The sequence below is a fragment of the Carettochelys insculpta genome, chromosome 20, assembly GCF_033958435.1.
Source record: "Carettochelys insculpta isolate YL-2023 chromosome 20, ASM3395843v1, whole genome shotgun sequence".
In the NCBI taxonomy this organism is placed as follows: domain Eukaryota; kingdom Metazoa; phylum Chordata; order Testudines; family Carettochelyidae; genus Carettochelys; species Carettochelys insculpta.
In genome coordinates this window covers 25785003-25811840 of record NC_134156.1, presented here as the reverse complement: position 1 = coordinate 25811840, position 26838 = coordinate 25785003, and the positions used below count along the sequence as shown (strand labels likewise).

Sequence of the window (26838 nt, the reverse complement as noted above, 5' to 3'; positions counted from 1 at the left end):
CATTCAGTATCATAGGAGAACCGTGAGGCCGGCCCCCAGCAAGAATTAGTGGGTGCCCACCAATTTGCCCTGGGCACCTCTGCTCCAGGCCCCCGCCATTACACAGGGATGCCTACAGCCAGCCAAAGGGCCACAGTGCTGGGCAAGACCTGGCCTGATTTGGCTCCAGCTTACTCCTTAGGCCAGATGGGAGGGTGCCAGGTGTGCCGTGACTCTGACAATGTGCAGAGAGCTTCCCCTGGGGCCCCATGAGCTCAGCTCTAGGTCTAGCTGACCCCCTGCTGCCCGTTGGGGATTTGAAGGCTTCACCAACCCCTGCGGCCCCTGCTGTCTGCTGGCTGTCGAATGCTCCGTCGGGAGAGGAGGTTGCCGAGAGCCCCCAGGCAGCGGCGAGAACAGGCCCAACATGAGCAGGAGGCTGAGCGGAGGTATGACGTTTATTTGTTGCAGACCCTCCATGCTATTTTACAAGGCTGTGGCAAAAGCCCAAAGCATTCGAATCCGACCAGAACCCTGCCGCTGCCCATCCCACCCGTGAGGCCTCTGCACAGAGCTTCAACAAGTACAAAATAACCTAAAAGGAGAAAACTATACAGAATATTTACACCTCTGATAAATAGATTAATACTGCTGTGGGTGCCTCTCTCCAGAGCCAGCATCTCAGGGTGCAACGACAGGCCAGGATCCACGGCAGGTCGAGGCAGCTTCTAGAGGAACCCAGTGTCCTAGGCTGACCTCTCCTTCGGCCGCAGGATCGGCTGCCTTCAGGCAGGTGCCAGCCTCTCTCAGGACTCCCAGGGGCTCCTGTACCCACCCCCCATTCCCAAACACCAGTGTGTGTGCTGACCGTGGGATGCAGGACAATGCCTGCCAGTCCCCATTCGCTGCCTGCTCACCCTCCCCGGAGGCAGGCCGGGGACCTGTGCCATCCCCATACCGTGACCTCATCTCAACCCAGCCGTGCTGCTCAGTGTGCCTGGGCTGCTGTGGGAACCTTCGGCCACTCACCAAGCTCTGCTCACGGCTCATGCTGCCCCAGAGGAAGGCTGGCATTGTGCTAGAGCTCTGGGTTGAGCGAGGGCACCTTGTTGGCTTTGGACCCTGGGCCCCCGGCTCGTCTGTGCCCACCTCTAAGGAGCCCAGCTGACACTGTCCAGTTGAGAGCTCCCCAGGGAGCCTAGGACAGACTGGTGCCCTCTAGAACGAGGGTAGATGGGTGGGCAAGGCACGTGCCTCCTTCCCCCGCCCCACCCCCGGCCAAGCCAAAGCCCGGCTCTGCAATGAGCCAGCCCTGACTGAGCAGTGACAGGCGAGACAGCCCCGCCAGTGCCCAGGTCAGCCCGGCCCGGCCCAGCCTGCGCCAGCACAGGGCAGCAGCAGAGGCAGGTGTACAGTAGACGTGGGCAGCCAGCAGCCAGCCCCCAACTTGGGCAGGGCCACCAGTTTGCAGCCCCTTACTGGCACACCCTAAGAGCTCCCATCACCCCCCCCCCGCACCCCCAGGCTGCCTGAGGCTGACAGGTGCTTTTGCCTCTACACCCATCAGCACCCCACAGGCTGCCCACCTCGGGGGCCCCCGCTGGCAGAGTAGGAATGGCTGACTAATCCTCCTTGCTGGCAGGCCTCTCTGGCCATCCCTGGGCCTGCAGACATCTCCATAGGGCGGGAGCCTGAGGGGAGCTACCAGCCCCAGCCCCTGCTCATCTCGGGGGGAGGCTGCTTTGCAGATGACCCCAGCTGCAGGTTCATCACTGTGGCGCTGGGACCGTCCCAGCCCCCCAACTGCTGCCCACCCCCGGCCCCCGGTAATGAAATTGCAAAAGCTGAAGCTAGTCCCTGGGAATTCAGGCTGCGCCCGGCAGCTCTCTCCATCGCCTGGGGGCCCACGGCCGGCCTGGCTTCACCACTAATGTCTCTTCATCGAGGACACTTTCTTCTTCCTGGCCGCCAGCATCTCGTAGAAGGGGTCCCGGCTGATGGCTGCCCTGGGCAGGGGAAAGGAGTGTGAGTGGCAGACCCAAAAGCCCCGGGAAACCCCAGCTTGACACGGGAGCTGCTACCCCGCGGGGAAGGGAGGCCTGGCTGCAAAGGGGCTGGCCAGGAGCGCGAGGCCCTGCCTGATTCGTGTAACCGGGGCAGGTCTGGGGAGAACACAGCTGGGTACTGGAGAGGAGACCGCGCCGGGCCCAGCACGCAGGCCGCACCCCTCCCCTCCCTCAGGGGCCAGGCTGCAGCTCACTTGATGCACTTGATCCACTCCTCCTCCTCCTCGGGGGTGGGGGCGGAGATGCGATAGACCGTGTGGTTCCCCTCCACCACCCGGCCGTCTGCCTCCGTCTTGCAGGCCTTGATCACCTGGTCCTTGTTGTCCGGGATGTAGAGCTCAAAGCAGTTCTGAGCAGGGAGAGAGGCTTCAGCAGCGGCCTCCAGCCGGCACACGGGACTGCCCACCTCTGCAGGCGTTGCACGCGGCCAGCAGAGCCTGGGAACACCCCCCGGGGTGAAACGCTGTGTGCCAAGGAAGGGCCTGGCCCATAGCCTGCCCCCGAGCGGAGTGCTGGAAGGGCTGGGGAAAAGTCTGGCACCCAGGGCCAGGTCTGACTGAGCAGCGCCAGCACTACCCTGCAGACAGCCCCCTCAGCCCCCGCGTCAGCCCCAGGCTCGGCCTGTGCCCACACTGACACCATAGCTCCAAACACGGATGCTGGGGGCTTCTGCTGGACCAGTGCACGCAGCCAGGCAGAAAGTCCCCGGCCGAGACCTGCCACTCACCGGTTTCTTGGAGTCCTCCACCTCGCGGATGCTCAGGTTCTCCAAAGGGATGATGCCCCGAGGCTCCTTGTCCTGTGGGAGGCCGAGCGCAGAGGGAGGAGGTTAGCCCCAGAGAGGCAGGGCTCTTCCCTGCCCCCCATCGGCTCTTCCAATGGCGTGCCACCAGCCCGAGCAAGATTTCCCCTGCCCTGTGCCACTAGCAGGGAGCCCCTCAGTTGTGGGGTGCAGCCGAGCGGCCCCCCACAGGCCTGAAGGCGAGGAACACTCCCGTCTGCTGCCCAGCTCAGGGCCCGGCGCTCCACCCTTGCCCAGAGCCAGCTGAGCTCCACCAGCCCACACAGGCAGCGGGCGGGCTCAGGGCTGGGCACTCACCGTCGTGTACTCGAAGTAGTAAAGGCAGTTGTCGGTCAGAATGAACCAGCGCCTCTTCCACGTCTTCACCCTGCCACCTGTGGAGCAGAGAGGGGTGCTGACGTGGCGCCTGGCGCCCCGGATGAGACAGGCAGACAAGCGTCTCGCAGAGCACGGAGCCAGGGCAAAGCAGCGCCAGCCAGCCCTGACGGGGGACTGCAAGGGTCGGCCCGCGACAGAAACAGGCAGCACAAGCCACTGGGGCCTGGACATGAGCGGCAGCGAGCAGCAGACAGAGGAGCTGGAGCTGGAGCTGGAGCTGGAAGGGCACAGCCAGCGGCGGGGCCAGACAGTTCAGAGACGCGTTGCATGGAGAGCTCGTGCCATAGCATTCACACGGAGCCTGTTTCTGCACAGCCCAGGCCCCGGCTCTGCGGCTCCGACGCCTGCCCTGAGCTGCCAGCCTAATGCCACACAGCATGGAAGGGGCACTGCTGGCAAATGGCCCCGCCCCGGCTTCCTGGGATTTGGGTTCACAGGGTTGCTCCACAACTTGCCCTGAAGCAACTCCACGGACAGCTCCATCCAGACCCCGGCTCAGCGGCTGCGCCAGGAGAGCCAGGCCTAGGGAACACCCACTCCTGAGCCTGCCCGTCCACGCCAACCTCCTCGCCCCACTCAGCCTGGGAGAGCGGGGGCAGGTGCAATGTCCCTACAGACCTGTGGAACGCAGAGGCCCTGGCCGCCGGGGGGCTGCCCTGCCAGTGTCCCCCCAGCAAGGATGAGACAGGAGTGCAGCCCCCCCCGCCGCCCAGGTCAGAGAGGAGGGGGCTGGGCAGGGCCGGCATCGGGTGGCTTGTGTGCTAGGAACTGGACACCACTGCCCCCTACCCACCAGGAGCTGGCAGGCCCTGCCAACAGGGAGGCAGCTCAGACCTGGCACCCCATGGGGAACGGCCCCACCGGCACCTCATTCCCAACCCCTGAATGCAGGCTGGCCGCTGGCAGGCCCTGGCACCCGGGGAAAGGCCGGGCTCACGCTCCCCACCCTAAGCCAGCCAGCCTGTCAGAGACGCTTAACATCGCTGCTGAGCCCAGCCCAGGGGGCTTCCAGCCAGGGAAGCCCAGAGCCTCACGGGGAGCTGAGATGATTTCAGCGGCCAGGGCCTCTGCTGCCCCTGGCTTGCTGACGAAACAGAGCCAGCGGTGAGGACTGGGGGACTGGGCCTCTGCTGTGCAGCCAGCAGGGGAGGACCTGCCTGGTCTGCAGAGCAGCCGGCCTCCGAACACCTGGGTCAGCCCTAGGCTGCCCTTCTGGGGTGCTTGTGGCCAGGACCCCAGCTGCTCCTGGGTGCTGACCCCCTCCCCCTTGGTCAGCACTGGGCAGCAGGCGCTGATTCAGAGTGAGTTCTGCTTACACCAGCAGGGTGACCTTCCAGCCCGCTCAGGAGCAGACACTGCCCAGCCCTGGGCAAAGCCCCACACAGAGACCCTCAGCTCCCAGCAGACAGCACAAGCCAGTGGTGCTCCACAACCCAGGGGATCATCCCCACAGAGGGAACCCAGGGGCTCCCCCGACCTGCCCCAGGGCTCCTGAGCCCCACTGGCAGTGGCACACCGCAGGCCAGAGGCTGCTGCCCTGGCTCCCAGAAGCCCACACTCCAGGGCTCTTGTGCCCCAGGTGAGCCAGGAAAGGGGGATTCAATTTCCCAGCTGCACCTAGAGCCCTGGAAAGGGGCCCTCTTCCACCTGGGGCACTGCACTGGCTCTAAGAGCAAGAGCACACACCAAGATGGGCACCCGACCCCTGGAGAGCTTGGGACTGCCAGTGCAATAGATACGGATGCAGGGCTACAGGAGCTGCCAACCCAAACCCCTCCTGACAGCCTCTCCACTGGCAGCTGGCCCACATGTGTGAGGCTGGGGCTCCCCCGGGGCTGCTGTGGAGCAAGTCCCCCATGCCGTGGCCCAGCGCTGGGGCTGGGCTCAGCCCTGCACACTCGGGAGGGACTGGCGGGGTTTGGGTTATGGGCATCACTGGATTTTTAAATTAAATATGAAAAGCATTTCCGAGCTGGCCCACCTGGCATGAGATTTGGTGCAAAGTGAGGGGTCTAATGAAAGCTGGCGAGTCACTGAACCGGTTGATGCTACTTGTAGATCTGTGCCACCTGCGCACGTGAAGTTAGAGAGACTGGCTCTACAGTCAGCCGTATTAGGGACGTTTCAGAGCTAAGCGTTCCCAATGGAAGGTGCCAGCATCCCTTATGGGATGCATTTTCAGAACCTCTCAGGAAAGCAGTATGTCCCATCAGCTGCAGCCTGCACCACTAGCTGTAACTGACGTACGTCCTGTATCACTTTAGCCACTTGTCTCTCTCATCCTGTTCTCTCTTTCTTAATATACCTATAGGGGGTAGGTTCTAAAGGACGGGCCCAGCATGCTGCTTTGGGTAAGATCCAAGTATATATCGACTGGGGACTGTGGCTGGAAGAATCCGTGTGGAGTTGGTGCAATCAGCTTTCACAGGCTCTCACCTGAGTACGGGGGGTGGCTGGTTTGGGCATTAGGAGCAGCAGGGAAGTCTGTGGGTTTGCTTGTGTAGCGTCTGGGTGGCCAGAGCGGCTGGCTGAGGTACTTTTGTGGCTGGCTTCGTTTGCCTTAGTGAGAAGGAATCTCCAGCCTGGGCTGTAAGTGGCTGGTTTTAAGCAGTTTGTCCAAGATACAGTCTCTTAGCTTGGCCCAGAACCCCTCAAAATATTGCAGAGGGGCTCCCAGAGGTCACGCAGGGCCTGACTTCCTGCCTCAGCCCAGGATGCAGAGAACGAAGGCCAGTCCCTCTAGCACCGCGCTCCCCAGGGACGGAAGCAGCAGCAGCAGCAGCAGCAGCAGCAGCGAGACTATCACCAGCAAATCAAACCAAAAAGAAAAGAACTCAAGGAGGGCCAGCAGGCAGGGCAGGGCAAGGGAGGGAGGGCAAGGGAGGGAGGGCGTGGGGTACGTACCTCCTGGAGTTTGGGGCAGGGAAAGGAAGAGCCAAAATCATGGAAACATACAAATGAGGGAGAAAAGAAAATTAAAACAAAGAAATTAAACCCCCCCTCGCCCAGCGCAGCCTGCGCTGCTGTTGGTGCCGGCAGGAGAGGGCACTGCTGCAGCCACAGGGGCGAAAGCAGGGGACGTGTGGCATGGCCAAGGGAACTGGGCTGGGCCGGGCTGTCCTGGTGCACAGAAAAGCTGCCTGCAGCCAGGCACATGCCCAGCAGGGCCAAGGGTGCTTGACGCAGGCTCCGGGAAGCAGAGCGGCTGGCAACACCCCTGCCACAGAGCCAGCATTTGGGCTGCTGGGCTTGGTCAGGGCCCAGGCACGCAGGAAGGGGCTGGGCAGGCAGGGCTGGAGGCCCTACGAGATGGGGGTAGGGGGCTGCAGCCAGTGCCAGGAACACACTACCCACCCAGGCGCTTGGGGCTGGGCTACGCTGCAGCTGTCCACAGGCCCCATGAGCACACGTGGTCCTAAACCCCATCCCTGCTCCAGGCCCCACAGCAGGCTGGGCCTCCAGCTAAGGCCAGGAACGTCTGGGGAACAAGGGACTGCCCTGAGCCCTGCAGAGCAGGGGGGATTCCCTACCCACATCCCAGTTCAGGCCTGTGTGCGTCCATCCCGGAGGGCGCCCCACTCTAGGTATGCCCTCATGGGAGTGGCAGCTTTGGCTACAGAGGGGGCTGGCAACAAGGCAGACACACAGAGGGCAGAGTCCAAACCACAGCAAGAGCCCCAGGGAGAAGTCTCCGGATGGCGCCTGCTCCTGCCAGGACCGCCACGTCTCTGCAGCCCCCTCGCTCCTGTGGGGCACCGACCAGAAAACCCCCAGGTAGCTACTGAAAGGAAGAGCCCCAGGAGCAGGGGCAGCCACACGGCTGGGCAGGGGTGGCTGGTGCTGTGGGGTGCGGGGATGCCATGCACGCTGTATGTGGAGCCAGGCTGTGCGAGGGGAGGGGGAGCCAGGAACCAGGCTGTGGCATGGAGGAGCCGCACACAGCCCAGGCAAGAGGCACTAGTCGAACGCAGCTGAGACACTGGGCGCCAGCCACTTCCTGCCAGATCCACAGCCCCTGGGCCTCCCCAGCACTGCTCTGTCCCCACCCTCCCAGGACCTCGCCCTCTCCTCCTTCCAGCACCACAACCACCCTCCTCCAGCCTTCCCACCCTGCCAGCACCGCGACCCCGGGACAACCCCCTCCCCTCAGCACCGCGGCCCCCAGCCTGTCCCCTGCAGCACTGCAGCCTCCAGCTGGCACGGCCGACACTGCTGGGACCAGCCCAGGATTGCACAGTGCCCTGGGCAGGGCAGGGCGACTGGGGCTGGTAGAAGTGCCTGGGGAGGCTGCAGGGCTGTGGCCAGGATGTGCCTCTTCACCGGCAGGCCGAGCCGCAGAGCTCCCCACCCAGGGCTAGCGGCTCTGCACAGGGGCTGGCAGCCCCAGGTGGAGGAGGGCTGCTCCCCAGGGCTGGCCCTTGCCTGCAGCCGTGCGGAGCTCACCGAGTTTCAGCAGCCAGCCCTCGCGGTCGGGGTTGAAGAAGGTGTGTGTGAGGTCATTGCCATCGTCCTCAGGGATTTTGAAGGGCTCGTTCTTTATGCTCTCATAGAGATTCTGCAGAGACACACCTGAGGGTTAAGTCCGGGGCAGACCCCCAGGAGCCCAGGCCAGGCAGGTGGCACTCCCAGGCTGCGCCCTCACCCTGAGCAGCTCCTCGGGCAGGTCGCCCCCGTCGTTGATGCCGCGGTTCATGGCGACGAAGCGCTCCACCGTGGGCTTGTCCTTCACATTGGGGTTGTGCAGGCTGGTGTTCAGCATGATGATGGCGAAGGAGAGGACGTAGCAGGTATCTGCTGGGCACAGAGGGCAGGCGGCTCAGGTGAGCCCCAGGCAGGGCAACCCAGGGGCCAAAGCATTCCCCAGACAGCCACGCTCCCTCCCTGGGCTGCCAGGGCAGAGCAGGCCCCAGGCAGCCCCCTCTTGTTCTCTCCAGAGGCCTGTGGGCTTGGAGCCAGGCCAGCAACAGGAGACTCAGGCAGCCCGGCCCCATGGCTCGTAGGGCCGGTTACCTGTCGACTGAAAGACGCCCGGATTGCACTGGCAGTACCGCTGGGCAAACGCCTCCATCATCCGATCAATCTTCTGCGCCTCGCCTGGCAGGCGGAAGCTCCACAGGAACTGCCTGCGGGACAGGTGGGATTCAGCTGTGAGCGGCCCCGGCGAGCAGGGACAGGGCTGCAGCGTCCTCTCCCCTCACCGCAGGCTGACACCTGCACGGGCAAGGCCAAGCCCCCAGCAGAAACCCGCCTGAGCCCGCCCCCGACAACAGCAAGGCACCATCCCCCCAGGGAGCCCTGCCGTGCGAGCTCAGGCCCTCCCCCTACTCACCGCAGCGCCTGCACCAGGTTGAGGTCCGTGAACTCATGCAGCTCCACAAAGGCGTGCAGGACCTGGATGTTCAACTCGTCTCTGTGGGGACAAAGCCAGAGCAGGGGCCGGGTCACAGCCAGACCACACCCGCAGATGACACAGCCCCGACCGACCCACAGCCCTCCCCAGAGCAGGGGCTTCAGTAGCAGCTGCAGCTCTTGGGGCCGCCCTACCCAAGGCTGGCTCCACCCTAGCCTGAGTGAGCAAGGAAGGGAAGGGAAGGGAACGGAACAGCGCAAGCCCCAAGGCGAGCTTGGCTGTTTGGGTCTCCCATAAGCACCAGTCATGGGGCTGCCCACGTCCGCTGGCCCCGGAGCCGGCAATGGGCACTGGATGCTCTACACTGTCTCCTCTGCCCCCCACATGCTCCGTGCAGGCAGGGCCTGGGGTGGGGCCCAGCCGCCTCTGCGCAGCACTGGGGCACGTCAGCCGGCCGGCCAGCGGCTCCCTGCTGCGCACTGCTGCGTGCCCACCCCACTCCAGCCATGCCCCCTGCAGAGTCCAGCACCTCTCGCCGAGGTAGTCGCCGATGGCCGTCTTGTTGAGCCCCTCGCCCTTGTAGAGGAACTGGGCGATGTCCTCGCAGGTGTTCTTCAGCAAGTCGTTCTCAATCAGGAACTGGATCCCCTGCGAGGGCAGGAGAAAAAGGGCCGTGACTCCCGGCCCTAGCGCAGACAGGCACCACCATGGCACTGCCAGACCCATACCCTCTGCAGCCCGTGGGACAGGGCCCCAGGGAAGAGCAGCGGGAAGGGGACCCCAGAGGCAGCAGCAGTGCAACAGGGAGAAGTCCCTTGGTGGGTGGGCTGCTCGCCTCCCCAGAGCTCTCCTGTCTGCACATGCCCACCCCAGTCCCAACCTGTCGCCTGGCCTCCGGCGTCTGCACCAGGCACCTGGGGAGGCCGCATGTGCAGAGTGCCTTGGCCCTAGCTGAAGGAGGAGGAACCATCGCCCCCCCGTGGGCACACCAAGGCCACCATGCCCCGGGGTCTCCCCCTGCAGCCAGCCCCTGCACATTTGCTGTTACCTTTTTGGGGTCCATGTTGAACTTCTTCCTGCCCATTGCCACCTGCTTGTTCCTCTGCATGTTCTTCCTACGAAACACAAGGCCAGCTCTGACCTCCAGGGAGCGGGGCTTCAGCCGCCAGTGCAAAGACTCCCTGGCCCAGCTGGCAGCCGCATCTCAACTCCAGAGAGAGCAGCATAAGCCCTGCCACAGCGGAGGAGAAACTCTGCTCCCAGGCCTGGAGGCTGCAGCCCTGGAGTGTGGCACCAGCCACAGCCCATTGCACTGGGAAATTTGTCTGGAGGAGGGTTTCCCAGCATGCAAGGCAAACCAGGAGGCAGCCGCCACCCTGCAACGCTGCCACGCCTGCCCAGGCCTGGCAAGGCCCCAGGACGAGAAGAGCTCTGCACACACAAAGCACATGGGTGACTGCTCTGGGCTGGCCTCACACCAGGCAGCAGTGAGGATGATTGGAAGTGTTGCAGGTCAGTTTCCATTGGCTACCAGGGCTCCCTAATCCCAAGCTGGCGCTGTCAGCACCAGCTCAGAATAACAGTCTCCAGGGCCGACGGGGGGCTGGGCTGGGCAAAACAGGGCCATGTGGAACAGCGGATCAGACTGGGAATCCCGTTACTGCATTAAGGACTAAGCGGCAGCCTGGGAATTCCAGCTGCTCGTGAGCCCTTGGCCTCGTTAGCCAATCCCCCTTCCTGAGCCAGCAGCCAGGCTGGGGTCACGCTGGGGCGAGAGCCTGAGAAACTCCCCCTGCCCCCACTGGGCACAGCGAAGGCTCCCGCAGGGCCCCAGGGACGGCCTGGCTCAGGGGGAGCCTCCGCAGCACTGGGGGCTGGATTTTGCCCTGCTCAGCCACACGTGGCCATGTTCCACCTCACTCTGCCTGCGGGTGAGGGGCAGGACTCACCTCTCTTCCGTGGAGCCCAGGGCCTCAATCTCGCTGGTCACTTCTGCTATCTCATCTCTCAGCCGCTAGGAGACAGAGACACACGGGTTTGGGGGAGGCAGGGGGCTCCCCGAGCTCACTGCAACCCTCTGCTCCTTTCCAGAGGCACGCAGGGCCCATTAACTCGTCACCCTCCCAAGCGCCAGGGCAGGACATGGCCCTACTCCGGAGAGGGGAATGACCCCTCGGGGTCCCACAGGCAGCAAGAGACCAGGAGCCCTGGAGCTAGCGCCCTGCTTGGAGGACAGGGCCAACTCCGGGGGGGGGGGGGGGGGCCCAGAACCAGGTTCTGCCACAGGAAGCAGCCAGCACCTGTGCCCTCAGGAAGGGTCGCAGGTCACCCCAGAAGGCCCCCGTGTGACCCACTGAAGAAGCGCTGCGCCCTGACGAGATGAGAGCAGAAGGGAGGGGAGGGGAGGCAGCAGCGGCCAGGGACGGGGTAGTGACAAGCCCCCCAGCTACGTGCTGCGAGGCCGCCCAACCCCACAAGCAGGGGGCATCGGGGAGAGACAGGGCAGCCGACTGCTGACGGGGGCACGGCCACAGCAGGCGTCTCCCTACCCCGAGTACACGGCCAGCTGCCTACAGCCCTCCCCGACTCTCTCTCCTTTGGCTCCCACGCTCTGCCCAGGTATTTCAGGGGAAGGAGACGTCAGTGGGGAGCCCAGGAAAGGGGACGGCACGCGAGCTGGGCGCTGCTCCTGCCAGCCTGCCTGGCTTGGCCCCACGTGCTCTCAGGTCACCGGCCCTGCCCTGCACTGGGCCAGGGCTCCCCAGCACAAGCACCAGGTTAGGGGCACGCACCAGCTGAGCTGAGCTGAGCTGGGCGGGGCTGGCACGGCGCTGCAGGGTCACCAGGACGGTCTTGGATGCAGAGGTGCTAGCACAGAGCAATCCACCTCCTACGCAGCACTGACTGGGGGCTCTGGGCGGAGGGGCAGGCGACAGCGCTGGGGGAGAGAGCACCCCAGAGCAGGAGGGCTGTCTGCAGAGCAGGTCGACTCCCTGCTTGTTTGGCTCATGGCCCTCCTTGGCCCCTGCGGAAGCCTGGTGCCAATCAGCTAACGAACCCTGCTCCAGCATGAGGGAGCTGGCAAGGGAGAGAATCTGGCCAGGAGACAGGGCCCCCCCAACTCCTGCATCCCCCCACCTTGGTGGTAGGAGCTCCCATCACTGCCACAAGCCACAGTGACCTGACAGGCCCAGGCAGGGCAGACCTGAATGAGGCAGGGCTCACGCAGGAAGCTGCAATGGCTAATTGGGCCCTTCAGTGACATCCCAACCCCCGTTCTGCAGGCAGCAGCAGTGCAGAGGAACGCCGGGCAGAGACAGGAGCAGAGCACTGACATGGGGCTGGGAAACGTCCCAGGTTGCAGCCAGGCCTGGCCCAGAGCTCCTTGCAGCGAGGGGCACCCACTGACTGTTCACATCTGAGCAGAGCTGGGCTCCTCTGCAGCGCCCCCCACACCTGTATGTCGGCCAGCAGCTCCTGCTTGCGGCGACGGATGTTCTCCAGCTCCCGGCACTCCTCGGGGGTCAGGTCGCTGGGGACTGAGAGGAGAGAGGAGTTAGGCCTGGCCCATGCACACTCCTGAGCCCTATGCTGCCCGGCTGCACAACCCTGCCATGCTGCGGGGCCTGGCCTCCACAGGCGCCTGCACTGAGCAGCACAGCAGGATGAGACATGGAGGAGGTCAGGCCAGCAAGCAGCGCTCCACAGGAGCTGCCGCGTGGTGTCTGAGCCCCTGCCCAATGGTCCCCTCCAGCCCTCGCAGGCAGAGGACAGCTGAGCTGGGCCACAGGCAGAACTAAATGAGCACGGCACACCAGGGTTGGCCTCAACGTGCCTTCAGCCCAAGAGCGCAACCCAGATCCACAACCCGACACCCTCCCATCCACGGCCCCCTGCACCCCATTCCCAGAGCCGCTGGCCTGGCAGCACAGCCCCGCTTTGCAGGGGCCCACGGAACACTGCTTTGGCCAGGCCCTCGTGCACGGCTGCAAGGCCCACCTATTTGCACCCACAGGCCACAGCCCCTTCCCTAGGACCCCCGCAGGCCCCAGGCAGCAGGGGTGGGGGGAGGCAGCTGGGAGCGCCACCTGAGGAGGGCGAACGTCCTTCATGTTCCTTGCTGGCTCCCAACAAGCCAGCACTGAGGGGGGCTGCTCCCAACCCGACTGCCAGATCCCTGCCAATTCCACAGCTGCGCCCAGGGCCTGCCACCAGCCAAGAGAACAGGAGAGCGAGTGGCTGCAAAGGGCCAGCTGGCTAATCTGTCTGCCCCCGTCAGCGAGGCCACGGCACTGGCTCAGATGAGCCCTTCTCCTCCAAACACACTGCAAGGGGGGACAAGGCCCCGGGCTTGGGTGGGGAGTCACTGGGCGCCCAGCCCAGGGAGGAGCTTGAGCTCCGGACACAACAAGGGCCCATTGTGCCGATGCCTGAATAGACAAACCAAACAACAAGGGAAGTTGCTTTTCGCTGCTTTGCAGTTTTTACCACGCGGGCAGGAGCCCCGAGCTGGCCAGGCTGCATCTGCTGCACACAAGAGAGACAACTCTGCGAGGGGCAGCATCCCACCCTGGCAGGCAGCGCCATGCAGCATCCCACCACTGCCCTGGGCAGCGCAGCCAGCGCCACGAAGTCAAGTGACTTCCCTTGGGCACCCTCCTATAGCAGGGAGGGGGCCAAGAACCCAGGTGGCTACTGCCCCCCAAGCAGACTTCCCTGACCTCCAGCAGTGCCAAAGGGCAGCTCAGTGCCTAACCTGGGGAGACCAACACGCTGGCCACAGGGGCTGTCTGCACTATCTTCCCCACCCCCAACGGGCACCATGCTTTGCCCATCCACCACTCCAGAGCCGGCTGCGACTCAGTGCCCTTGCTGGTACCGCAGGGCTTTGGAGCGGAAGGCACGTGGCAGCGCCATGCCAGCCCCTCTCACACCCTTGGGGAAACTGAGGCACAGAGGGATGCGACCCAGGCCATGACCTCGCAAGTCAGTGCTGAGAGCGGAGCCCAGGCACCAAGTCCCTGCCCTGCCCTAGCCAGCAAACAGGGCAGAAGGGGGACACCTGTGGGCTGCCCCCCACGTCCTTGCATCTCTCATTAACTCTGCACCAGACACTGGGGCTGGCTCTGAAGGAGATGCCTCCCGGCACAGCTCAGCTACCCTCCCCTTGCCGGGCAGCCTCGGGGATGGTGGAAAAGGAGGGCAGAGCTGGAGGAGCTGGGCCCCGGCCAGCCCCACATGCCACTCCCCCTCGCATGCAGCTCTGCTGGAGCCCCCTTCTGACCCTTTGGCCCAGGGCTGCTCCCAGTCCCGGCAGGGGCCCTGCAGCCGGTGGCCTTGGCTGGGGTTAGCTCCCTACACGGCTGCCATATCCCCGCACTGGTACACAGGGGGACCCCCACCAGCCTAGCCTCACCACCCAACCCACTCAGCCCTAGTCAGCCAAAGCACGGCAGGGGTCGGCCGAGAGAGGGCGGGGGCAGCCCTGAAGAGAGCCGCGTCCCCTGAGCCGACCCCCGTGTGCATGCCCGGCCCGAGCCCCCCACCGACCCCGTGCCCGGCTGCTCCCGGCACCCCCCCTACTCCGACCCCCGTGTGCACGCCCGGCCCGAGCCCCCCACCGACCCCGTGGCCAGCTGCTCCCGGCACCCCCCGCACTCCAACCCCCCCATGCATGCCCGGCCCTAGCCCCAGCCCCCCACCAATCGCATGCCCGGCTGCTCCCGGCACCCCCCCACCAACCCCCATGTGCACGCCCAGCCCCAGCCCCCCACCGACCCCGTGCCCGGCTGCTCCTGGCACCCGCCCCCGACCCCCGTGTGCACGCCCGACACCCGCCCCCCCCCAGGCCCCGTGTGCACGCCTGGCCCCAGCCCCCCACCGACCCCGTGCCCGGCTGCTCCCGGCACCCGCCCCCCGCGTGCACACCAGGCCCCCCCCCGTCCCCGTGTGCAAGCCCGGCACCCGCCCGCCCCCCCCCGCCCCCCGCGTGCACACCAGGCCCCAGGCTCCCCCCCAGTCCCCGTGTGCACGCCCGGCACCCGACCGCCCCCCCCCCCGCGCCCCTAGTCCCCGCGTGCACGCCCGGCACCCGACCGCCCGCCCCCCCCGCCCAGTCCCCGCGTGCACGCCCGGCACCCGCCCCCGCCCAGTCCCCGCGTGCACGCCCGGCACCCGCCCGCCCCCCGTCCCCGTGTGCACGCCCCGCGCCCGGCCGCCCCCGGCAGGGCCCTAGCGGCGGAGCGGCCCCCCCGGATCCCGCCCCCCGCAGCTCACCGGCCCGCACCGCCACATGGACCCCGGCTCCGGCGGCGACAGCTGCAGCGGCCCGGCCCCGAGCAGCGCGGCCTCCCGGCGCCTCTCCGCCAACGCGCGCCCCGCCCGGCCCCGCGTTAACCCGCGCGGAGCGGAGCGGAGCAGGCGGCCGCCCCGGGGGCGAAGGCAGCGGCAGCTGCCTCACCCAGCACCCTGCGCCCCGCCACAGGCAGCCGCAGCCCTGTGCCCCCGCCTGTTTGTTGCTGCCCCCTCAAGGGGAGTCTGCGCCGGGTCCCCCCACCCCGAGTGCTCGGGCCTCAAGCCCTGCAGCCCTGCCAGGCCCCTCACCCTTGCTGTCCCTGAGGAGAGCGGCAGGCGGGACTGGGCGCCTGCCCCACCCATGGGCACTGCGCTTCAGTGCTGCGCACTCGGGCCAACTGCAGCGCCCAGTCCTTCTCCCAGCCTGGGTCCGACAGTGCCAGCAGGGTGGCTTGGTCCCACCCTGCACGTGGGCCTTCAGCAGCCATGCAGCAGCTGCTTTCCCCAGGTCCTCCTCCCAACTCTCACCCACCTGGTCTGGGCCTCCCTGGCATCTTGAAAACCAGCCAAAACCTCTGCAGCCCTCCAGTTCTGTAGGACACCCGGGAGGGCAGGAAACCCCCTGGGTCAAGTCCAGCCCCTGCTATCAGCTCCATCCAGTCCAAACCCAGAGGGGACCATTGTGACCTAACACACAGGCTAGAGACCTGCTCCAAACACCACCTAGCAGAGAGCTGCTGAAGCATCTTCCCGTCCTCACCTAAAGCCTGGCCACTGATGGAGAATTCCCCACCGCCCTTGTAACCCCACCCAGAGGTTAATTACACTCACTGGTAGAAACGTCCAGCTCTGCCAAACAGCCAAAATCACCTCTGTGCTCCTACAGGAGAGTCCCCTCCCTGCATGCCAGGGTCATCTTAGCCCTTTGACCACAGCATCACAGCGAGAACTCAAGCCTCTGACTTTGCTATATTGAAATACATATTGTGTATTGACACCCCGCTTAGCGAGGGACCATAATGCCCCGAATCAGGGACCTGCCCTCTGTTATCTACCATCCCTCTCCCCAGCCCCAGGTCTGGGTCATCTGCAAACTCTCAGGACTTTCTCTCTTTCAGGCCAGCGATACACATGTTAAACAACACTGAACGATCCCTAAGGGTCCCCCCAGATAGGCACCTGGCCATGGAGAGTCCCTGTTCAGGGCTCCACCTTGAGGCCCACGTCCATGTTCCGGTGTAATTACGGCATCCAGCTAATCAGCCATAACTTCAACCCAGACCACATCCCAGACAGGCTGCGAGCGTCCAGTCCGACAGCTGTTTGGAGACTAATCCAGAATGCCCTCCTCTCACGGCTAGAAACGGTCTTTCCCTTCCTGCCTAAAAGCGTGCCTGGGCCGTTGGTCCCCGCGGGTTTGTTCTGTAGCGTCCACAGCTCCTCTCCCTCCCTGGGGTTTACCCCAGCGCGCTTCCAGAGAGCGGTCAGATCACCTCCGAGTCTTCCCTGTGCCTTCCCTCGCCTCCCATCAGCCGCTCCCTGGCCCCCCATCACCCTCACAGTCCAGCCGGCGCAGCCCACTTGGAATGCAGCTCTCTGGGTCTGGCTGAGCTGAGGTGCTCCAGGCTGGGCAGAGGAGACCCTGCCAGCACCTTGCCTCGTGGCAGCGCTACTTCCCTGCGCGTCCGTGTCATCCCACTTCCATGAGTTCAGTCCTCCCACTCTTCCCATACAAGGCAGCTAATTGTAATGACACTGCCAAGCGGTCCGTAGCACCTCCTCTTTCACGGTGCCCCAGTAGTGCCACGCTTTACACTGGGGTGCTCGGTCCTGCCCCGGGGCAGGAGACCAGGGGGTCTCGCCCCAGCCCTCACAGAGCCTCTGCAGTATCCTTGGCCCTTTAGTCCCTGGCAGACCTGCCACACTTCTGAGCCTGTAGGCGTCCTGTTGCTGACCTATTGAAAGACTTACTTGCTCTTCTGCTTTTCCTGCTCACTCTCAAACCCTTTTCACCATCCCGGGGTGGATGGACTGTTCTCCATCAGGACTTGGGGGCTCTCTGGGCCTTCTCTCTGACTGACCGGCCGCTTTTGGAAGTGCCTGTCCCCTGCTATTCCAGCCTGGCGCTTTGGTCGTTGCACCTCTTGGGCAGCACCAGGCACGTCAGGGATGGACTCTCCAGACTCATCTTGGAAATCTCACTTCTGGGGACCGTGGCCTTTTTGACTAGCTTCCTCTTTACTAGAATTCCCCCTTTCTAAAGGTCACTGGCCCCGCTTTGGAGTCCCTTCCCTCCTGACGCAACAGGACGGATTCTGAGTGGTACTATCAAACCCCACAGGGTTCAGCCAGGAGGGTACTCCCCTATGCAACCCCGCAGCCAGCCCTCAGCCACATGGGACTCTGAAAAGCCTAAAACGCAGGGGAGGGGAAGGGAGGTGCTTGGGCGCATGCAGCTCAGCCATCAAGCTTCTCTCCAGAGCCAGCTGGAGACACTGACCTAAGCTAAAAGCTGAGGCTCTGGTGATCACAGAGCTGGCCCCGCAGCTTTGAGACCACCACCACCACGTCTCATCAGCCCACGATGCTGTCACGAGAATTGGTATCACCAGACCCCCTGAGCACACATCACAGGGACCAAGGCGCCTGGCTGTGCTTCCCCCAGGACTGGGCAGAGAATCGGTTCCCCTCCTGCCAGCTCTTGGACAGCTGGCTCCCAAGAAGCAACCGGACTCAACTCGGGGCAGCTCCCCCAGCACATGGGTAACCGGACAGATTCTGCTGGGGGGTCCTCTCCTGAAAGACAACCCTCTAGAATCTGCACCCCCTTCCAGGTGTAGCACCGCTCCCCCAGCGCCAGGGCCCCAGTCTGCCCTTCCTGAGCATACAGCCAGCCTCAGCTTCCTGCACAACAGTGACACTGCCACCCCCTGCGCCCCTGCTTCCCAAGCAAAGCAAACACCATTCAAACCCCTCACCTGCATTAGCACAGCACCCAGTGTCAGTGAACACCACGAAGGGCCTGTAAAGGCTGGGTCTGCCAGCACTGGGGCCCTGCCCAGGGCTGCCTCCAGCGCACAGAGAGCCCTCTGACACTGCTCAGTCCAGACCGCCTCATCTGGCTTCCCTGTCTCCCACAGCTCCGTTGGGGGGGTGGGGGGCGCTGCGGTGGAGCTAACATGGGGCACAACCTCCGGTAGTACCCCGCCATCCCAATGAAGGCCTGGACCTGGTGCTTAGTCCGGGGCACTGGCCGGTCTCTGACGGCCTCTACTTTAGCTGGCTCGGGCTTTAAGCAGCCGCTGCCCTCCTTGTGGCCCCAGTAAGTCACCTTGGCCAGCCCCACCTCGCGCTTCCCTGCTTTGATAGTCAGCCCGGCCCGCTGCAGTCAGTCGTCCAGCACCTGGCTGACCCAGGACAGATGACTCCAGAACACAGCCCCTCTCCCACAGAGGGAGGAGGCAGAATCTACAGAGCGCACTCCAGGCCCTGCCACCCCCTCACGTGCAGGGCGACCACGCATGGCAGCGATGGGGACGAATCAATCCCTTGAGCACGCCAGCGTCCCACGACCCTGCCAGCCCACCAGGCCTCTGGACAGCGGTTACACCATGCACTTGGCTTTGCACTCCCGCTGTCGCCACACCACTGCGCTGCTTCACACCTGCTCTTGCAGCCTCCTGCCCTGGGCACAGCCCGCTGTGGGAAGGTGGGTCTCTCCTACCCTACCCCAGCACGAACAGTCTCCTCATGTCACTTTGCAGTTCCAGTCACATGGGGCACAGCCTAGGACAATGCCAGCTTGCCGCTAGCCTGCCGAGCGGCCAGGTGCGGGGGGAGGGTGAGAATGAGAATTCACCCTCTCACACACCTGGGACTCAACAAGCACTTGGAGGATGAGGTGGCGGGGAAGCCGGCACAAAGGAATCTCAGGTCCACCCCAAACCCCACAGGGTTCAGCAAGTCCGGTACTCCCCGAGGCACTGCCAGAGGGACAACCCAGGCAGGGCAGCAAAGAGCAGGCAGGGGACTGTGGGACAGAAGGGCCCAGCCAGGCAGCCCGCATGGCCGCTGCCGGCCTGCCTAGAGATCCAGACACCTTAAGAAGGGGACAGTGTGCACAGCTGTCCTGCCAGGGCAAAGGGGCCCAAGTATAACAGCCAGAGGAGGAGTGCAGGGCCCAAAGAAACCTCTGCTCCCAGGTCATCTGACGTTACAGAGATGGGACAGATGCCTCCTGCCGAGAATGAACGGGCTCTGGGAGCCTCTTCAGTCTGGGCAGTGGGAGCTGAGCCAGAACGCAGCAATTTCCTGGGCTCGTGACACAGACCTGCTGGTGTCAGCATCAGGAAAGGGGAAGCAAGAACAGACGCAGTTGGTTTCTCATCAGTAGCACCAGCTCTGGTTCACAATCTAGTCTGGTCAATTTCAGTCACAGGAGTCTAAAAAAGTCCCATGATTTCATCTCTTTGGATCGGAAACGTCTTGGTGTCGTAATTCTAAGGGTTCTGATGCAGAAAGGAGTTGGGGAGGTCACAAGATTATCGCTGGGGGTGGGAGGCTGCAGTATGACACCCTTACTTCCGTGCTGCTGCTGCTGGTGATGGCACTGCCCTCAGAGCTGGGCAGCAGATCAGCAGCTGCCAGTAGCACCGCAGCGGTAAATGTGTCATGGAGTGGCACTGCCACTCTTATCTCTGAGCTACAGAGCTGGGCCCTCAACAGCCATCGCTCTCCAGCTGCCCAGCTCTGAAGACAGTAGCACAAATGCAAGGGTGGCAAGGTATGGCACTGCATGCTGCTGGCAGGGTGCTGCCTTCGGGGTTGGGCACCTAGCCATTGGCCGCTGCTCCGAAGGCACTGCAGAAATAAGGGTGGGGAGTTACTGTGACACCTCCCCCCCACCCTGCAATTCACCAGTGGGTCAGGATCTTCAGTTGAGAATCCCTGGTCTTCTCCAGAACATTGGCAATTGGGGGTAAAAGCACACGACGGACCAGGTGTCAGGGCTGGTGACACGGTTTTGAAGGCCATGATTTGATAGGTCCCTATTTTGGAGCTCAGGTGATTGCACAGGGCTGGCAGCTCCCGCGTGGTGCCTACGCCTGTCAGTGCTCATCCTCCCAAGCAGAGGCAGCTCTCAGGAGCCGAGTCAGTTGCTGATGGGATGACACTGAGCCCAGAGGTGAAAGGCAGAGCCAAGGGAAGCCCAAGAGAGACATGACCAACCCAGCCCCACCGACCTGGGCATGGGGAGATGGAGGGGGCCATTTCCTCCCGGCCATCTGAATTCTCCCCATGTCACCAGGGCAGAGCCTCCCCTTCCTGGACAGGAAATCAAATTGCTGAGGCTGCTTGGGACCCTATTCCCACCTGGACCCATACAGACTACATAAGGACCCAGGAGTCCTGGATCCTGGCCCCCACACCTATTTGCCCAGCCACAATGAGCAGCTCAGGTGCAGAACAGCAGCCCCCCAGCAGTTTACGGGACATGGGAAAGCCCCACAATGGGGGAGGGGCTCACCGCCATGACACCTGTCCCATTTGGCTGGACTCACAGCCCAAACTTTGGCTGAGAAAGTGACTAGACCCAGATGCCAACCAATGGGGCAGCTGGCCCTGGTTCTCAGGGCAGAGCAGCAGCTCACCGCTCCCAGCAGATCAAGCTCCAGGTACCAGGGTCACACCAGGCCAGTGCAGCAGTGACCCCAGCAGGTGCGCTAGGCCCAGGAGCAGGGCCTGGCTGGCAATGACAGGGCAGTGTGGAGCAGCTGGGTGGGGGCATGTGGGGTTGACTCTGCCCCACGCAATGCCAAGAGCAAGGGAACACTCCTGTGCCAATGGGCGTAGCTCAGCACGAACTACAGCTCCCTGTGCTCTCGCCAACCCATGGGGGCAGGCCACACCCTCCTGGGGCAGCAGTCGTCAGTGAAACCTCTCCCCCACCGGCCAAGCCAGGCTGGCACCCGGAGGGGTATGCAGAGACCTGCTGGGAGGAGTAGCTCCAGTTCCGCCCTTCGATGCTGGAGGCAGGGACAGATGCTACCATGATTCTGCGCCAGGCAGAGCCCAGCTCTGAGCAGGAGCCAGCTGGGCCCAGGCCCAAACGAACCAGCCCCACGGGGCTAGTGGAGGATGTTCCCCATGCTGGGGCCCAGGCCAGAGCAATGCCCCCTCCTCCTGACACACCCAGGCTGAAGGAGACCCCACTCCCTGAGCTCAGCTGGACAGTATCACCCCTCCTCCGCCCCAAACTGCAGGCTCACGGTGCAGCTGTGCTCAGAATAGGGGCATGAGCAGAGCTGAGCGAGGAAGGGCGGGGGTCACGAGCAGAGCTGAGCGGCGCAGGGCGGGGGTCCCTGTTGGGGGGCACGAGCAGAGCTGAGCGGTGCAGGCTCAGGGTAGGCAGGAGTTAAGGGGCTGTGCCGGGCACTGCTGCTTAGGGGCAAGGTCCCTCTGCCGTTGAATGGAGTTTGCCAGGCCCTGGGGAAGGGGACAGGCAGCCCAGAGCTCTCAGGAAACCCTCCTCTGCTGAAGGGGTGGGCCGTGCCATGCCCCCCCCCCACCCCAGATCCAGCCTCTGCTGTGCACCCTCAGAGCCTGGCAGGCACGGTTCCAATGGGGCCACCCCGCCATATTCAGCCTCACGGCACGCCGGGGCCAAGCCCCCTCAGCCTCAGCAGCTTCGGGGGAGGGGCCCATGGGGCTTGTTTGCTCCATGTGCACTTTGCCCAGCGCCCTCCCAGCTGCCTGGCAGCGCGGGGCAAGCAGCAGCAGGACCTGCAGAGCCCTGGAGACGCCTTCTCCCAGGGAGCAGCACCCTCAACCCTTCGCTGGGTGGCAGGCAGAGACCCAGCTCCAGACAAGCAAAGCGTGAACCCACGCGCAGACTCCCGGCCCATGGGGCAGCAGGTTTACGACCGGGCAGGCAGTGCCCTGGGGAGCACAGTCCACAGGCCCTGAGGCGGAGGCGAGGGGACTGGCTGGGCAGGGCTCGGATGGCCCAGTCACAACACTCAGCTCCCCCATTCTCCGGCCTCAATGCTTCCCTGGCATGGCGGAGCTGACCTGCAGGGCACCGCTAAGGCACCGGCGCGGGAGACATGGGGGTGGGGCTGGACGTAGGCCCAGCAGGCAATCCGGGGCGGGAGCAGACAGCCCTGGAGAGGAGGGACCCGGGCATGCCCCATCACCTCCTCAACAGCGCTACCGCTAACGTCACGCAGAGAAGTGGGGCCCAGACCTTCGCCAAGCCCCTCCCCGAGTCACAGAGAGCCCCCGCCCGCCCCGAGAGGGAAGTAAGCCACAGCCACCCTGCCTACTCACCACTGCTCTCCTCTGTCCTGAGCACCATGCCAGCCCTGCAGACTGGCCTGGCTACGGCTCCTGTGCGAGGCAGCTCCGCCAGGCAGGCTGGGACACCTGCTCTCCCGGCGTGACTCTCAGCCCCGCTGAGCCAGTGAGAGTCAGCCGGGCGGGTGTCATCTGGAGCTACAGCACCAACACCCTGTTCCTGCCCTCAGCAGCTGTTAACACCTCTGCTCCCAGCCAAGCCCAGCTCAGCACACAGAACCTGGCCTGGGCTCTGCCCGTCTGGCAGGAGTGGGAGACGGACTTGGGGTAGGAAAGCCCAGGCAGCATGCCCTCCAGCCCGGCCCGGCCCAGGGAGAACACTCTGCCTGGATACACGGGCCCAAGACAAGAGCAGCTTTACTGCCCCAGCCGGCGAAGCGGAGGGCTTCAGCCTGAGTCCGTGGAGGCTGGGAAATCCAATCCTGCCCTGGAGCCCAGCAGAGCAAAGGACACTGCTGGGGTGTGAGATTTCAAAGAGCCCAGTAGCTGTGCCCCCTCAGATGACCCCTGGCCCCCTCCCAGTCCCCCCAGGTCAGAGCCTGGGATGCAGAGTCCAGTGGGTAACAGCAGGCCAGCCCCGGCTACCTTCCCCCGCAGGGCCAAGTGTTCAGCCAAGCCCACTGGCCCCAGAGACCTCCCCCATGGGCTTCCCCAGCCTGTCCACTGGTGCCCTGGGGCTCTGCCATGGCGGTTCCTAGCCACAGCCCTGGCAGCCCCTCTGGGTGCTCCTCCCAGGAGTCTCGCCTGTGAGGAGGGGGTCACACAGGGGCTGACTTCGCTCTGCTCTGGGACATGCAGCTGTAGCTCCTTCGGAGCGCCAGCCCTGGCACCGCGCTCCTCGCAGGGGCGGTCCCAGCACCTGGCTTGCCAGCCTGCCCTGCTATACCCCCTCCCAGTCGCCCTGCTGCTCCACAGGCTGACAGACCCTCCCAGTGGCCTGGCTGGCCCTCACCCCCTTTGCCAGCTCGTTAGTAGACAAGGCCTTGACACCCACAGGTCCCACTGGACAAGGCTGCCGCAGCCATGGCCCCCTTCCCCCCCCCCCCTGCGGCCTGCTGCCGTGCCAGGCAGCCCCCTCTCCTGGGCACAACTCCGTGTGCCCAAGATATGGGGGGGCGGGGAGACTGGTGGCTAAGGGTGGGTTTAGCTGTTGCTCTGGGCCAAGGCTGGCCAAGCCCTCTCCCCACTCGCTGGTCCCCAGTGCTGGCATGGGGGACTTCCTGCCCCGCCTCCCAACCCTGGTGCTGCCTCAGCACTGCAGGCGCAGGACTGGCCGCCACATCCTGTTTTCACCACTCTGCGCGCGTCCCAGGGTTGCATCAGAGCGAGCTGTTCCCACAGCGCAGGGTACAGCCAGAGGCCCCTGCCAAAGGGGGCAGCACCAGGGAAAGGGCCTCCTTCCAGCCAGCCGGGCCCTGCCTGGGGGCGCGTGTCTCTCCCCCCACCGAGCGGCCAGCCGGGCCCTGCCTGGGGGTCTCTCTCTCTCTCTCTGCCCCCGAGCGGCCAGCCTGCAGCCAGCCGGGCCCTGCCTGGGGGTCTCTCTCTCTCTCTGCCCCCGAGCGGCCAGCCTGCAGCCAGCCGGGCCCTGCCTGGGGGTCTCTCTCTCTCTCTCTGCCCCCGAGCGGCCAGCCGGGCCCTGCCTGGGGGTCTCTCTCTCTCTCTCTGCCCCCGAGCGGCCAGCCTGCAGCCAGCCGGGCCCTGCCTGGGGGTCTCTCTCTCTCTCTCTGCCCCCGAGCGGCCAGCCTGCAGCCAGCCGGGTGCAGGCTCCTCAGTGACCACGTGGAGTAACCCCCCGCTGGGGGCAGCCAGCCCAGCCCAGCCGCACCCTGACTCCTCTCTACCCACGGCCGCTGCACAGCGGCCTGGGCAGCTCTTTGCCTGGAGCCTCTGGCTGAGCAGAGGACTCGTTACCATGGACACTGGCTCCAAGCTCCCCAGCTCCCTGCACACCAGAAGCCCCCGGCCTGCCAGGGAGGGAGTGTCACCGGGCTGCCTCTCCCCATACTGCAGGAGGACAGGAATGGCAGTGCAGCTGCAGGCTCCCAGCCTGGGGCCCCCCGACCCTCTGCCGCCACAGCTCAGTCTGGCTAATGCCGGCCCTGAACCCCTGCCGGGCCCATTCACAAACAGCCCTGACCTGAAGCCCAGCAGCAACCACATGGGGAAACAGCCTCACAGGCATGTCTTCCCTCAAGGCCTGGATTTAAAGCACCAGCCAACCGCTGGAGACCAGCTCCCTGCTGCCAGAAGGGAAGGGGATCTATCTCCCAGCCCTGGCCCGGCTCAGCTCACACCTGCCTACTGAGGCCCGGGCAGAACAGCAGGGCCCAGGGTGGAGAGCAGAAGGCTGCAGGTACCCCCCCAGCAGTGCAGTGCATGTACCCACCTCCCTGCTCCTGTCTGACAGCCTCTCGCCCTGTCCCCTGCAAGCCACCAGCGACTGAGCTGGCAGCCTCCACCCACCTGGCTTCGGCACGAGGCCTTGTGCTGACCAGGCAGGGAAGCTGGGATAGCCCTATTGCTCCCCACCTCTGACAAGCAGCCAAGGCACCCCAGCAGGCCAGCAGAAAGGCAAACCAGCCTCCGTGGGCATCCCCGCAGCGTGGGCAGCAGCGCAGCAGGGCCTGCTGGGTGGCACTCCAGGGCCAGAGATGGCCAAGGAGGACACCAAGCAGGCACCACAGTCAGCACACAGGGACAGCCCTTCCCACTCAGACAGCCCCATCCCAGCCACTGCCCAGTGAAGGGGGAGCCCAGAGACGGCTCTTCAAACTCGTGTGCTCGGGTCGCTGCCCCATTGGCCCCAGGGTTGCTCCCAGGCAGGGTTCCCTGTGAGCTGAGCACTGGGGCGGCTGCCCAGGAGAGATTCAGGGGCTGCCCAGCTGATTGGCAGAGCGCCTGCAGTCGGTAGCCTGTGTTTCTACTGGGGGTGCCCAAGCGCACACGTCACAAAATTTATTCTGCCCACGGACGGAAAAAACGAGCGGGACCCCGGCTCCCCGCTACAAAGCTGTGCACTAGGGAACCCACCCAGGGAATGACTGCGGGGGCCCTCTGGCACAGGACCTACGCACCCGCCTGCCAGCCTGGGGCTCAGCCTGCAGGACAGATCTATCCTGGCACACATGGGCAGCCTCCTGGGATGCGCACACAGCACAGGCCCCGCTGGAAGGCTGAGTTGCATGACAGCTCGACCAAGAGCAGGGCCCTGAAGTGCCTCTTTCCTGCATGCTGGCACTCGGGCGCCCCGCTAGAGAGCTGAAAGCTGCTGGGTATGAGATGCAGCCAGAGCTGCACATGGCTCTCTCCTGCCGCCCAGCTCCCAGCGAGACGCTGCAAATGCCCTGTGCTTCCTGGGGTGACAAGCTGCTCCCAGCCCCAGCCCCGCACACCACGACCGGGAAGGCTGCCCGCTCCCTGTGGTGCGCTCCAGCGGCCGCTGCGTGGGAAGGAGCCATTTCAGCCCTGCAGTGTGCAGAGGTTTCTGTGCTTTCGCCAAGGACGCTTCGCCCAGCAGCTCCCCAGCCACTTGCGACCATTCCCGCGCCCAGCAGCAGCTGAGCCGCCAGCGGAGCCATCCCGAGGGGAGAGCCCAGAGGGTGGCAGCCAGGAGTGCCCACCCCACTGCTGCACACACAGCTCGGGGAGCACCATCCTGGCCCTCTGAAAGGCTGCAGCAGTCAGATGCCTCACACCAGCCCCAGAAGTGAGTCACCTCCCTGGGCACTGCACCCAGCCCCTGCAGCCCTACGCTCCCCAGGCAGACACGGCACAGCAGCACTGCTGGGAGCGCCCAAGCCAGCAGCACGCAAAGAGAACATGAGCCAGGCAGCGTGCACCACGAGGGCCTGGGGGCTGGCGGCCCTGCCTGGGCGGGCAGGGGAGGTAAAGCACATACCTGCCTTGAGGATTGCAGAGGGGCACAGGAAGGCTTGGAAACTCGAGGCGCAGAGCTCGCTGACTGTCCCCATGCCGTGGGAGCCACGCAGACCGAGTGCCACGGGACAGAGGGCTGGGTGAACACAGCCAGGCCAGCAGGTGCCCACTTCACGCCAGGCAGAGCTGAACCAGCCCCTGCCAGAAGCGGGAGGGTCCCAGCCCTGGCTCTGCAGCGCCCAGGGTGCTCCACGCAGCAGCTGCTGCCTGGCTCCAGGGAGTGGGCGGGAGGGAGACAGTCAGAGGGTTCCCCAGTCTGGCTCCAGCAGGAGGAACTGAAGATCTGCAACTGGAAGCTCCCAGCTGATGAAGCCCACGCAGGGAGGCCAGCCAATCCCAGCTCCCGCCTGAAGCTAAGCTAGCCCAGGTGCTGCTCCTGCAGCGGGGGGCAATGCCACTTGGAGGAGAGCAGCTACTTGGGGAACTTCACCCCAGCTGCGGCGCCGGCCTGTCAGCTCCAGCCCGCCCCTCCTGCCCGCCGGGGAAGGGGGGATTTCTAGGTCAGTTTGCGCCTCCTGTATTATTAGAGCCTAAAGCATCCAAGGAGCCCGGCGTCGCATAGCAACCACGCTGCATAAAGGGAAGGTGCATGAACAACGACAACAAACAGGAGCCGAAGCGAGGGAGGTGGGGAGAGCCGGCGGGGGGTGTGGCTAGCGCCCCTCCAGCAGTGCCAA

At 64.7% G+C, this 26838-nt stretch overlaps 1 protein-coding gene across 5 annotated transcripts in view; it reads right to left on the bottom strand.

Annotated features, from left to right (window-relative positions):
- Positions 1-229: 229 nt before the first annotated feature.
- The window catches only part of CYTH1 (cytohesin 1), a 34513-nt gene continuing 7904 nt past the window's right edge, over positions 230-26838 (bottom strand). The window contains exons 1-13 of one of the 5 annotated variants that reach the window (XM_075014517.1): positions 26124-26462; positions 12032-12114; positions 10525-10589; positions 9624-9690; positions 9105-9223; positions 8555-8635; positions 8236-8348; positions 7868-8019; positions 7668-7780; positions 3145-3223; positions 2773-2844; positions 2240-2394; positions 231-1985 (exon numbers count right to left, since the gene is read on the bottom strand). In XM_075014517.1, the coding sequence (XP_074870618.1) occupies positions 1907-1985; positions 2240-2394; positions 2773-2844; positions 3145-3223; positions 7668-7780; positions 7868-8019; positions 8236-8348; positions 8555-8635; positions 9105-9223; positions 9624-9690; positions 10525-10589; positions 12032-12114; positions 26124-26196 (1251 nt within the window). In that variant the 5' untranslated portion in view covers positions 26197-26462 and the 3' untranslated portion in view covers positions 231-1906. Of the gene's footprint in view, positions 1986-2239; positions 2395-2772; positions 2845-3144; positions 3224-7667; positions 7781-7867; positions 8020-8235; positions 8349-8554; positions 8636-9104; positions 9224-9623; positions 9691-10524; positions 10590-12031; positions 12115-14851; positions 14892-26123; positions 26463-26838 lie in introns of those variants that run through there. The other 4 variants (XM_075014520.1, XM_075014518.1, XM_075014516.1 and 1 more) reach the window with 4 other exon arrangements.